At 40.3% G+C, this 13,351-nt stretch overlaps 1 protein-coding gene across 1 annotated transcript in view; it reads left to right on the forward strand.

Moving 5' to 3' along the window:
• Positions 1–9,310: 9,310 nt before the first annotated feature.
• The window catches only part of vdra (vitamin D receptor a), an 88,545-nt gene continuing 84,504 nt past the window's right edge, over positions 9,311–13,351 (forward strand). Inside the window, exon 1 of the mRNA XM_063014892.1 lies at positions 9,311–9,485. Coding sequence (XP_062870962.1) covers positions 9,455–9,485 — 31 coding nt within the window. The 5' untranslated portion in view covers positions 9,311–9,454. The remainder of the gene's footprint in view (positions 9,486–13,351) is intronic.

Below are 13,351 nucleotides of genomic sequence, written 5' to 3' on the forward strand. Positions count from 1 at the left end.
AAAATGACTTGTAGACAACGAAAGTCAGCAGCATGTGTTAACATTAGTTACGTGTGACAATTAATTATATATTATATTCTGATCGTGTCATTTTCTGCTCTCTAATAAAGCTCCAGCCGTTTAAACCCACAACACATGCATTGGATAAATGTTCCAGCCAGCTTCCGGCGTAGTGATGAAGCGTCGCTCCCTACTTTTGGAATCTCACTTAAAATGGTGGAATACCCTACGTAATGCACTTCACTGGAACAGCTGGTGTGAATGAAACGCTCCTACAGAATTGGCGCTAATGGTTGGAAGAACCGCTTTCTGAACCAATCAGACCTTCTGATTGTAATTTTTAGTAAGAAATGTTGTTATTTGTATTTATTTAGTTTGCAGCATCACACAGATGATGTGTCAATAAAACGCTTGATTGGCTTTCGGCTAACGAGTTCGTGTTTTACTTCACAACCAGGAAAAGTTTGGAGGTGTCTAATTATAAGCACATTTACAAAATAACAGATTATATTCTTAATGGACAACACACAGTTATAAATTTAATAGCATCTGGAAGTACAAAAGTTAAGGTAAGCAGTATTATGGATTTTTTGCTGTGTTTTGGATTTTGGCCGCTGTGCCTGATTTATTGCGTTGTTCAGTAGATCTTTTTAAGATTCAAATTGTTTTACATAAATTGTTATGATAATTATATGAACTGTCATGACAAGCATTGTATTCAATTTAAGTAAACCGCTAAATTGAAGCATTTACACTAATGGTCCTAGACTTTTGGCCCTCGCTGTATGTATTCCAATCATATAGTTGCTTACACTGAACAGACGACCTGTCAGCGTCGGTATTGATCAGTGCACCCTGATGTCTTTCTCAATAACAGTCTCACTCGTCACTGCCATGTGGTTAAAAATTAACCTTCTACACATTTAACCTTTTGACACTGTTTGCTAGGGAAATTGACCAAATAGTCTCTGCATGTGAATGCTCAAGCAGATACAACACATGACCTTTGACCTAGGTCTCTATAGATGTGTTTTTTAACATTGTACAGTCTTTTGAGGTGTTTTCTGACCTCCTAATGGTTATATTTACTATTTAAATATTGCTTACATTGCAGTTTGTATGATGGCATGGTAGCACACAGTTTTAATTCCCACCTTTAGCAAACGTATATGAGGATATTCCGAAAGTATGTTGCCAAAAGTATGTGGACACCCCTCCTAATTCTTAGGTATTCTTGAAGTTTAGGTGTTTCAGCCACATAATTTATATGAAATAAATGATATGCTTCCAACTTGGTGTTGCTCTGTTCCAGCATGACTGTACACCTTTGCACAAAGTGAAGTCCATAAAGAAATGGTTTATCAGGCTTGGAGTGGATGACTCCAGTGGCATGCACAGAGCCCTAACCTCAATTCCAACAAACACCTCTGAGATCAATTGGAACACTAATTGTGACCCAGGCCTAAACAAATGCTTTTTTTGACTGAATTGGCACCAATTCCCACAGTCGCACAAAACTGTGTGAAAAGCCAAAAGCCTTTCCAGAAGAGTGAAGGCTGTTGTAACTGCTTAGAGGGGGGCAAAATTTCAATGCACATGGTTTTAGAATTTAATATACAACAAGCTCATGGTCAGGTGTTCACATATTTGCCATATAGTGAATGTTCCCCTGTTTTTAATGTGGGCTTCCTGTGAGTACTTCACCTCTAAAAACATGCAGAACGTTGGTTATCTTGCTCTGGCCATTATAAATTTGGGCATTTATCACAATGCTTTTGGTTGGCACCAGACAAGCCATGACTCTAATCAGAATGAATTTGTTATTTAAAATAAATAAATAAATAATAGATACAAGGCGGCATGATGGTGCAGTTGGTAGTATTGGGGTCCTGGGGACCTGGTTTCAAATCTCATATTTGTATGGTTAATCTCTGAACGCTTCTACCTCTTAACACATGTCATAGGTGACACTGGCTGCTCTTAATTGCCCCTAGGTGTGAGTGAGTTAGTAGAAGTGTTAGTAGATAAGTGACGTCCTGTGATGAATTAACAGCTGGGTGTATTTTCTTTGTGTCCAGTGTTTGCAGGTGGTGGATCCACTGCTCCTCTGATCAGGTAAGGCAGTTACTGAAGATGAATGTATAAAGTATTATTATTGTTGACGGTTTGCCTCGTTTGACCTGCATGGATGTATCATTCCACTAACTGCTTCGTGACTAAGATTTATGGCACTTCCAGCACGTACCGCGTCTCTTTTGTTTAGCTCTGGCTTTCACGCTGTCTTTGTGTCAATGTGTTGGAGTGTTTGTGTTCTTGTGGTCTTTGTTTTTTCCTGTACTTTCACTACACAGCCAAAACAATGTCTCTGTTGACCATCTTATAAATTAAAAAGACTTTTCTACCGAGTTTAAAACATGTCAGGATTGTACTTTCTGTCAGTCACACAGGCGTTAGTGGGGTTGGGAACTGCAGTGGTGTTCCTAATTATTACACAGCTGAGTTTAGGGTCTAAAAAAGGCCAGACAAGGACACCAAGCATCCACATCAAACTGGGCAAAGCATTTTAATGAATACAGTGACAGTGGAGGTTAAACTACATATATAAATGTATAGTTCTAACCTACATACCTTTTTAGCCCCCTTTCATGCTGTTCTTCAATGGTCAGGACCCCCACAGGACCACCACAGAGCAGGTATTATTTGGGTGGTGGATCATTCTCAGCCCTGCAGTGACACTGACATGGTGGTGGTGTGGTAGTGTGTGTTGTGCTGGTATGAGTGGATCAGACACAGCAGCGCTGCTGGAGTTTTTAAATACCATGTCCATTCACTGTCCACTCTATTAGACACTCCTACCTGGTTGGTCCACCTTGTAGATGTAAAGTCAGAGACGATCGCTCATCTATTGCTGCTGTTTGAGTTGGTCATCTTCTAGACCTTCATCAGTGGTCACAGGACGCTGCCCACGGGACGCCGTTGTCTGGGTATTTTTGGTTGGTGGACTATTCTCAGTCTAGCAGTGACAGTGAGGTGTTTAAAAACTCCAGCAGCGCTGCTGTGTCTGATCCACTCATACCAGCACAACACACACTAACAAACTACCACCATGTCAGTGTCACTGCAGTGCTGAGAATGATCCACCACCTAAATAATACCTGCTCTGTAGTGAGTCCTGTAGGTATCCTGACCATTGAAGAACAGCATGAAAGGGGGCTAAAAAAGCTTGCAGAGAAACAGATGGACTACAGTCAGTAATTGTAGAACTACAAAGTGCTTTGATATGGTAAGTGAAGCTGATTAAAATGAACAGTGATTGTAGAAACAAGGAGGTGGTTTTAATGTTATGGATGATTAGTGTATGTTTGTCCATGTAGTGTTCCTGGTGGCTTTGTATGTAAACTGTTGACCTGGACTGCATATAGCCCCATGGCATGAACCACATCCTGAGCGCTAATCATGAAGATAACATCACTGAGAACATCAGGAACAGTGTATTTAGAACGATCGCTTTGATATAACGTGTTCTTCCTGTGCCTGTACTCACATCCTGTAACGCTTAATAGTCTGGAATTGTCCTTCAAGCATTTTCAATACAGGATAATATGCAGAGGCACCGTGCCAAGTCAGAGAGGTACGCCGAGTACCAAACGATTTTAATATGCACCCAACAAAGTCTGGATCACGTCATCAGATTAGTAATTGCTGATGTTTTCCAGCTGTCTGCACGATTTCAGAATATGAATTGAAGTCTGACTGTAAGTATTTCTAACAAACGTTACATCACTGTTTTCATTCAGTCATCATTCATTCATTTATTCTCACTAATGGCTCTTTTCCACTCCATGATCCCACATTTAATGGTTGTTTCAATGTCAGTCGTCCCATACTGTTCTGTGCAAAATTTGGTTACCCTTCTTGTCCGAAGACTGAGCATACTGAAGTGGCTGGGGGGTGGATCAGTAAACAGTGCAGATCACTGATTGGCTCAAATGCAATCATCACGGAATTGACACTGGGGTAAGACAATACAAGCATTATAATGAAACCCTCCCAGCGTCTGGTGGAGAACACCATCACATCCTCACCTTCAGTGGAACCTCCATTTAACTGACTTAAAGGGGGGGGGGCACTGGTCTGTTAAAAGGGGGGAGCACAGGTCTGTAAAATGCGATTGTCCAAAACAGCGAGGTTTTTTTCCAGCGGGTGTGAAAATATACGAGAAACACAGAACTAATGTCCACAAAAGTCACAAAACGGACCTCCAATTAACGGATTTCGGATTTAACAGACAAAATCTGATAAACCAAATGTTCGTTCTGATTGTTTAAATTTCCTGCGAGAAGCGTACAAAGCCCGGTAGTTCAGTGATCGTCCGCTAGGTGGCGCACATCTCTCTGTTTACATGAGTAACAGGGGAGTCTCACTATGTTCTCGCCTTTTTCTCTGTGTTTTATGCTTCATTTTTGCAAGTTCTAGTGCTTAGTTATGCACCAGCGCTGCTCCAGTAGCCACCAGCAGATAAACGATAGAGGTAAATATGTAATATAAAACCTGTAAATAAATATAAAAATTGGTGTACTGTACTACTGGGGAGAAATTTCATTTACCTTGTGTGGCGGCGGGAATGATTTATTTTTTGCTGTGATCGTATAGTGGAGACTTCAGCAGTTTGAAGCACTGCTGGTGGCCACTGGAGCAGCGCTGGTGCATAACTGAGCACTAGAACTTGCAAAAATGAAGCATAAAACACAGAGAAAAAGGCAAGAACAAAGTGAGCCTCCCGACAAAATAAAGCCTGTCACTTATGTAAACAGAGAGACGTGCGCCGAGTACGGGACAATTACTGAACTACTGGTCTTGGTTTGCTTCTCTCTGAAATTTTAAACCATCGGCAGGACATTTGGTTTTCCAGATTTTGTCCGTTTAATCCGAAATCCGTTAAATGGAGGTCCGTTAAATCAAGGATTCACTGTATTTAATTCTGTTTCTATATGTGTCTATGATATCTTAAAAAGGTGCCCTACAAAGATAGCTGGTGTGTCAGATGAAGAGGATCTCAGGTGGGCAACGGTGACTCCTACTGTCTGATTGAGATGCTTTGTATGCTAGTTGAGACCGAAGTATGTGAACTGAAACTAACTGTTGCCAGTTGGTTGTGACTAAAACACAGTAGCTTAATCAGGTGCTTAAGAGAGGTGTCCACATGCTTTTGGATGTTTGGATGCATCCATTTTGGAAGCAATTTCCCAATTGGAAAATGAACAAGACCCCCGGATCAGAGCGTAAATGTTTCCGCTAACTGAGGAATTTCACTGGGGAGCTACATAATTTCTTTAACCAGCCCAGTGGAATCCCATCACAAGCAACAGAGGTCGAAGATCAAGGCTGAGCTGCCAGCGTCTGATTATATTTTTATTTAAAGAAGCGTCTCTTGATACTCCGTGATGGTGCAGAAGCATGGCATCGTGCCTGGACTCATTTCCCTCCAGCACTTTCAACCACCCAAACACAAGCAGTGATAAAGATCAACAATGACATTTACACAGGGTGCATTTTTCACCCACCAGTGCTCAACAGTGGTCCTGCGCCGCTCTCGTTTCTTCACTTCTTCATGTGCTGCTGGTTTTTCCTACAGCAGAGGAGGTGTTAAACACTGACAGGAAAACACAAATGCTTGGGGGATCAGAGCTGATCTGGGATTAGAATATTTGAGTAGGAGCATGGCCCGGCCATGACTTTTGCCTCCAACACGATGTGTGGGTGTGAGCAAATGTTCTCAGTGATGCTGGATTTACCCCAACACATCAGTTTACTTTTACACAAGTCTGGAGAATGGCCTCGATTTAGCAAGTGCAGGAATAAGAACTAGGACCATCAGTTGTTTCAAGGACAGTTTAAATTCTTTTTGAAATTTTGTCATACGAGTCCTGAATGCTTGTTGGTTGAATGTCTTTAACAGAAAAATACTTTCTTGAATAGATAAAGGAGGTGAAAATCCACCTCTGCACTCCAGAAGTTTCCATATTCCCTTGCTGCATGCTCCACATCATACTGGTCAAATTCAGAATGTCTTTATATGAACAAAAAACAATTACGTTGGTCATTGAAAACGTTAAAAATCATTTGTCAAATAAATAAATAAGGTTCAAAACACAATTTTGCAATTTGGACGACGTGCAGGTGGACCATGGATCCCGATGACCCAGGTTTAATCTTTGCCTCTGTTTACTTTGGCCAATACAGTTGTGTAAGTCTAGAGATAGATTGGCATGATGTGAAGGATGTACTCCTGCCTCAGTGCAAAAATGAATAACTTTGGTGTAAGGAACACTGAACCTGGACCCCTGAGCAATGGACAAAAAGCAACACTGCCTGATAAATCCCCTTTTCCTTTAATTTCTACATTTAAACAGATTTATTTGTAAAAGAAGCCAAATAATACATGTAACCCACAATGTCTGCTTCAGTCTTAAGTGAGCCATAAGGCAGCCACAAGTTTTAATCTACAGGACCGCATACACCCTATGGTGCAAAACTGATGTTTCCATATTTCAGGGTAACAGTGGATTCATAAATACGGCTAAGAGTGGACTGTTTCAAACATTATTATAATAATAAAAAATTCTTATGGTTTTGTTGAAGTCATTCCATGACACATCTTTATTAACTTTGATTTAAACTGGACAGTTTGTGAAATATTTGTTGAAATGTTTCCTGTCTTTGTTTTAGTCTTTCTCTAAACACTCCTAAGCATACAAAAATAATGACATGCTGGGGGTCCTGTATGATATGTGAATTTATAAAGTCCTAATCAATAATTAATCGCAACACTTTAAAACAGTTTTCCTGGCTTGTCTACTAATGAATAATTGATTTAATTGTATTAAGAAATTTTATTATTTTATCAAGAATTTAAATAGTGTAATTACATAGTTACTAGTTGCTTTATCTGTGTGTATATTTAGATCATTTCACCACCTGACATTTTTTGTATTGAAAGTCCATAATTAAAAGCAACATTGCATAGTCATGTCATGTGATACATCTTGTGTATTTATTAATGCATCTCAAGATAAAGAATCATATCCTAGACCAGTAAATTAAAATAAGACCGCTTCTCAAGTCTAAGTCTAAAAGTCAAAACATTTAGTCTTTTATCTGCAGTGAAACAGTGTTTTTGGCCAAAATCTTTCTGAAAACATTGTCCACAAGTTTGTTTAGTACACAGTTAGTAATTTGGAACTAAACTTTCCCACACTGTCTAACAGTCTGGCCTAAAAAGCATAAACATTCTGGTTCAGTGCCTGCTAATTCTGATTTTAAACCTTGTTTTTAAAGATTAAGTGTCGTTATTAAAATCGTTAGTATAAACATGCCAATGTGGGGGGAAAAAACCTCTATTATAAATAATTAATATTAATATTAGTCATGACGAGATCTTAGTCACATTATTTTGATCTTCATTACCACAGCTGTAAGAAAAAAAAATAGATTTTTCTAATTTTATGCACAGTCAAAACAAATATATAATACAGTATAAGCCCATTTAGCTGACCTTAATAAATCATACCAACACTGAAGGCAGGGATATGACAGGACTTGTGGAGGGACTCAAAATGTACCTGAATTGAGAACATAATGGTGTAGATCGCTTTATCGGGGCTAGTCTGCTACAGGCAACACGAGACCGAGGGCAAATTTGTAAGGTGACCCATCTGTGCAGCCAACCATCGCAAAGTGATGACAGGATAGTGACATGACAATATCACTTATGTTTCATTATGCAAGAAACCTAAAGGTAATATTAAACGTCCTTAACGCATAGATGAGGAAAGAATGTAAATAGATGTAACAATGAACTGCAATATTGTGGGAAAGTTATTAACCACACTGATATTAGTATTGCAATTATGTTATTATTATTATTATTATTATTATTATTAATGTATTTAATTATTTTCCAACTGCTTCATCCTGGTTGTGTTAGATCCAGTTCACACAGTATTTTATTTTAAAGACAAGAATTTAAGGCAATTTTTTTTTTTTAACCACAAATTATAAAACGATCAACTAGGAAACTTGAACTAAACAGATTTACTTTTTTATTGAACTTGAAATAATTACATGATAAAATGTTTCTATTTCACTCTGATAAAACACACACCTCTGTCATCGATATCATTATTATTATAATGAATTATTGATACAGATATGAACTGAATGAATGAGTAAATAAATGAGTAAGTGAATGTATGAGTGAGTGAGTGAGTAAATGAATGAATAAATGATTGAATGAATAAGTGAATGAGTAAGTGAATGAATGAGTGAGTGAGTGAGTAAATGAATGAATAAATGATTGAATGAATAAGTGAATGAATGAATGAGTGAATGAATGAGTAAATTAATGAATAAATGATGGAATGAATAAGTGAATGAATGAGTGAATGAATGAGTGAATGAATGAGTGAGTAAGTGAATGAATGAATAAGTAAATAAATAATTGAGTGAGTAAATAAATGAGTGAGTGAATAAATAAATGAGTGAATGAATGATTAAATAAAAAATAAATGAATGAATGAGTAAGTGAATGAATAAATGAGTGAATGAATGAATTAATGAATAAGTGAATGAATGAGTGAATGAATGAGTGAATGAATGAATGAGTGAGTAAGTGAATAAATGAATGAATGAATAAATAAATAAGTGAATGAATGAAAGTGTGAATAAATGAATGATTGAGAGTAAATGAATGAATGAATAAGTGAATGAAGGAGTGAATGAATGAGTAAGTGAATAAATGAATGAATGAATGAATAAGTGATTAAATGAATGAATAAGGGAATGAATGAATGAGCGAGTGAGTAAGTGAATAAATGAATGAATAAAAGAATGATTAAATAAATAAATAAGTCAATGAGTGAATGAATGAATGAAAGGGTGAGTAAGTGAATAAATGAATGAATAAAAGAATGATTAAATACATAAATAAGTGAATGAATGAATGAAAGGGTGAGTAAGTGAATAAATGAATGAATACATTAATGATTAAATAAATAAATAAGTGAATGAATGAATGAATGAAAGAATGGGAGAGTAAGTGAATAAATGAATGAATGAATGAGAATAAGGACTAATTGTTTACCTCAATGCTGGTTAGCGGTGACGTCAGGACACACCCCTAAACGGGGGGCGCTGCTGAAGTCGGAGTTCCATCGGACCAATCAGAATCCAGCTGTCATATATTCCGTCCAATCGGCTGGCGCAGAAGTCCCGACTCTAGCCTGTGATTGGTCGCTGGCGGCTGAGCGTCTGCAGACATGCAGCTCTGCTTAGGTGAAGGGCGGGGAGAAGAGTCGATGATGTCCACCTCTCCGGTGCTCGGTTAGTACAGAGGTCCAGAAACTGTCGCTTTCTGTGGAATTAACGCGAGTTTGAGGCCGGCGACACTTTTTGAATGGTTCGAAAATCCACCCGCATTTCTCCCGGTAAGAGTTGCTTTTCTCTTGTGCTTGTTGCGTGGAGGAAAATGTGAGCGAGTGAGTTTTTGCGGGTGGCGGAGCTGCTGCTAAACGGCTAATACTGTCACACAGAGACACGCTGACTCTCATAAACAGCCCGGTCCAGAACGCAGTGCTCCTGTACTCGGTAGTATGCGAGAGTAGTGCGGATGCAACAGTGCTGCACTATAGACGCGTACTAGTTAGTAGGTTAGTGCGGGTAGGGCTCAGCTGGAGAAACCGCTGCTCCTGCTGCCCCAAATGAGACTTGTGAAGTTGTTCTAGTTTCGGGGATTTTCAGGAGTTTCTTTCATTCTGTTGCACAAACATCGTCGAGAGTAAAAAGTGGAGAATAAAAGTTGAACCATAAAGGTTTTCTTAGCTGATGTTGAAACTTGAGGGTTTGCTGGCGTGCGGTGATTTTCTTCTGCTGTGGCTGATTCTGCGTGTTTCTGTTTCAATCTCAACATCTTTGGCATCTGCTTCGTTTAATTAAACTTAAAAAAAACACATTTTGGGGAAACTTTCCACAGCTGGCTGGTTACTGCTGGTACGGTTGGTTCAACATCTGTACAGAACGGTGGGTTTGGACATAGCCTCATCCCAACCATCTCCATGTTTCCTTCACCACCACCTAAATCTCAGCTGTGCTATCAGCCCATGGATTGACGCCCTGTGCAGGGTATTCCTGCCTTGTGCCCAGTGTTTCCCGGTGGAACTGGACTAGACGGAACCCTGACCAGGATAGCGGTTGATGACAATGAAGTGAACTATGGGTAAAACACATTTTAGGGAAACTTTCCACAGCTGGCTGGTTTCTGCTGGTGCCATTGGTTCAACATCTGCACAGAATGGTGAGTTTGGACATAGCTTCTTCCCAAACATCTCTGTGTTTCCTTCACCACTTAAATCTCAGTTGTGATATAAGCCGGCAGGGCGTCTACACAGACACAACTGGCTATGTCTGGTGGGTGGTGGTGGCCCTGCAAGGGATTGGTGCCTTGTCTTCGGTATTCCTGCCTTGTACCCAGTGTTTCCCGGTGGAACTGGACTAGACGGAACCCAGACCAGGATAGCGGTCGATGACAACGAAGTGAACAATGGGCAAAACACATTTTGGGGAAACTTTCCACAGCTGGCTGGTTACTGCTGGTGCGATTGTTTTAACATCTGTACAGAACGGTGGGTTTGGACGTAGCCTCATCCCAAACATCTCCTTGTTTCCTTCACCACCACCTAAATCTCAGCTGTGCTATCAGCCGGCAGGGCGTCTACACAGACATGACTTGTACCCAGTGTTTCCCGGTGGAACTGGACTAGACGGAACCCAGACCAGGATAGCGGTTGATGACAATGAAGTGAACAATGGGCAAAACACATTTTGGGGAAACTTTCCACAGCTGGCTGGTTACTGCTGGTGCGGTTGGTTCAACATCTGCACCGAATGGTGGGTTTGGACATAGCTTCTTCCCAAACATCTCCGTGTTTTCTTCCCATGTGCACCACTTACTCTGGGGAAAAAAATCATGTAGTCTTTATTTATCCACCAAGGAGCAATTTGGGATTGAAACAGTTTCGTGGCCACCTGGGATTCTGCAGCATCAGCTTTCTGCTTCGTTGTAATTTTTGGGATCGAATAACAATCTCACCACTGCAGTGTTTCATTTCGTCTAAGAATGAAGGAACTGGAAAAGATCTCACCAAACAAAGATCAGATCTGTACAGACTCTGGTTTTCTCTGTGGTTCTTTATGAATGTTAGAGCGGGAAGATAAAAAGCCATGGCAGGAAGCATATTGATTCCCAAGCTGCATACCAGAACTTGCATGAATGTTTAATGAATCGGTCATGCCACACAAAAAGCTTGACTTTATCCTGCTAACTTTACTTATTTTAAATTATGTGAACATTATTGGCAAAGAAATGACCTATAATACTGATTTATATTTGTTGGTTGCTATACAACATGCAAAAACATTGATTAGATCAAAGGATTTCCACCACTTGCTTCCATACTTTGTTAGGAGGAGACGTTGTGGGTTGAAGACATCCTTTGGCTGACTCCAAGCATAACTCATTCAGATGAAGGATTTGTGGCTTTATGTGTGTTTATTCATTTGTCTGTGTTTGAACAGCATTCTCGGTTGCTCGCCACGTACATTTTGTAGAGACCTAAACAGTCATAAAGATGCTTATTCAGTTCTGTGGTTATTTTTGTGGCTGCACTATAAAGGCATTTAGCAACTCCTGGAAGGTGGTGTCCACACCTGTCAGGAAGCTTCCTCCGGAGACCACTGTTCCTCTTCGCTGATCAGAAATAGATTTAAATGGTTTTAGCAGGTAGCAGTGGAGTTCAGCACTGCTTCATTACCATATCCAGAATCAAAAAGAAGTTTAAATACAAAGTTTATAACGATTAGTTTCTTCTCTGTTTATTGGATTGTTCCCTGTTGTTCATTTCATTATCATCAACCTTTATCCTGGTCAGGGTTCCATCTTGTCCAGTTCCACCAGGAAACACTTGGTACAAGGCAGGAATACCCTGGACAAGGAGCCAATCCAACGCAGGGCCTCGGCCACCCCCACCCACCAGACATAGCCAGTAGGGATGTAAAAATGCACCACAAGACAGTTAAAAATCGTTTCACATGGCCGCTCAGGTGGCGCAGCGGTAAAAACACACGCTGGAACCAGAGCTGGGATCTCGAATACATCGTATCGAATCTCAGCTCTGCCTGCCGGCTAGGCTGAGCAGCCACATGAACAACGATTGGCCTGCTGTTCAGAAATGGGCGGGACTACGCCGGATGGGGTCTTTCTCTCATAACTAATGCAATTACGACCTCTGCTGGCTGATTGATGGCGCCTGCACAGAGACGGGAAAAGAGTGCTGTCAGGGTGTGTCTCTCCGTACACAGTACTGATCCGCATATGCCCTCATCAAAGTGTAGGTGATAAGATGCATACGGCTGCTGCCCACGTGTCGGAGGGGGCATGGGTTAGCTTCGTTCTCCTCAATCAGAGCAGGGATCAGCATTGGTGGAGAGGAAGCGTGATGCAATCGGGCAATTGGACGCGCTAAAAAAATGAGAGAAAAAGCATAAATAAAATAATAATAATAAAAAAAAATCGATTCACATGTGTAACGATTCAAATCAGTTTACATGTATAATGATTCGATATTCACTTTAAACAGCAGAGGGCGCTGGTGCTAATCACCTCGCCTGGTTGACGTCACTACAGGGTTTCCAGGTTCGGAATTTTCCAGGCAAATATAATTATGTGAGGATACTTTCTTTATTTGTATTATTCATTTATTTATTTAATGTGGGATTTATTTCATTACAGTTTTTTTACACAAAAAGGGAAATGTGCAGCATTGTTTTGCATAGTTTGTACCCACCTCAGAAATAAAAGGTCATAGCTATTGAAGGTTAAGGGCCTTGAACAAGGGCCAAACAATGGCAACTTGGCTGTAGTGGGACTTTAATCCTCTGATCACTAGGCCAGTATCTTAACCCTCAGTTGCTTGTGTGGGAGGTCAGCGGTTAAGAGTTTTACAGAAGGGCCGAACACTGGCCACTTGACTGTAGTGGGACTTGAAGAGACGCTTGCCCCACAGGGACTTTAGGTTATGCTGTCCCCAGTGAAGATGGAAAACTCAGATGGCCATGCGCCTTGACCACAGGAACATCGATGATACGCCCCCAGCAATGTGTTCGGCCACTAAGGAAAGTAGGAAACAATAAGATAAAAACTTCACAGCACAGGCTACTTAGTCCACCACTGTGTGAGAACTCACAATATGAGAAAAGAGAGATAAAAGTGAGAGGAACTCGGAATGCTGGGTGACAA

Source organism: Trichomycterus rosablanca, chromosome 19 (genome assembly GCF_030014385.1).
Source record: "Trichomycterus rosablanca isolate fTriRos1 chromosome 19, fTriRos1.hap1, whole genome shotgun sequence".
In the NCBI taxonomy this organism is placed as follows: Eukaryota; Metazoa; Chordata; class Actinopteri; order Siluriformes; family Trichomycteridae; genus Trichomycterus; species Trichomycterus rosablanca.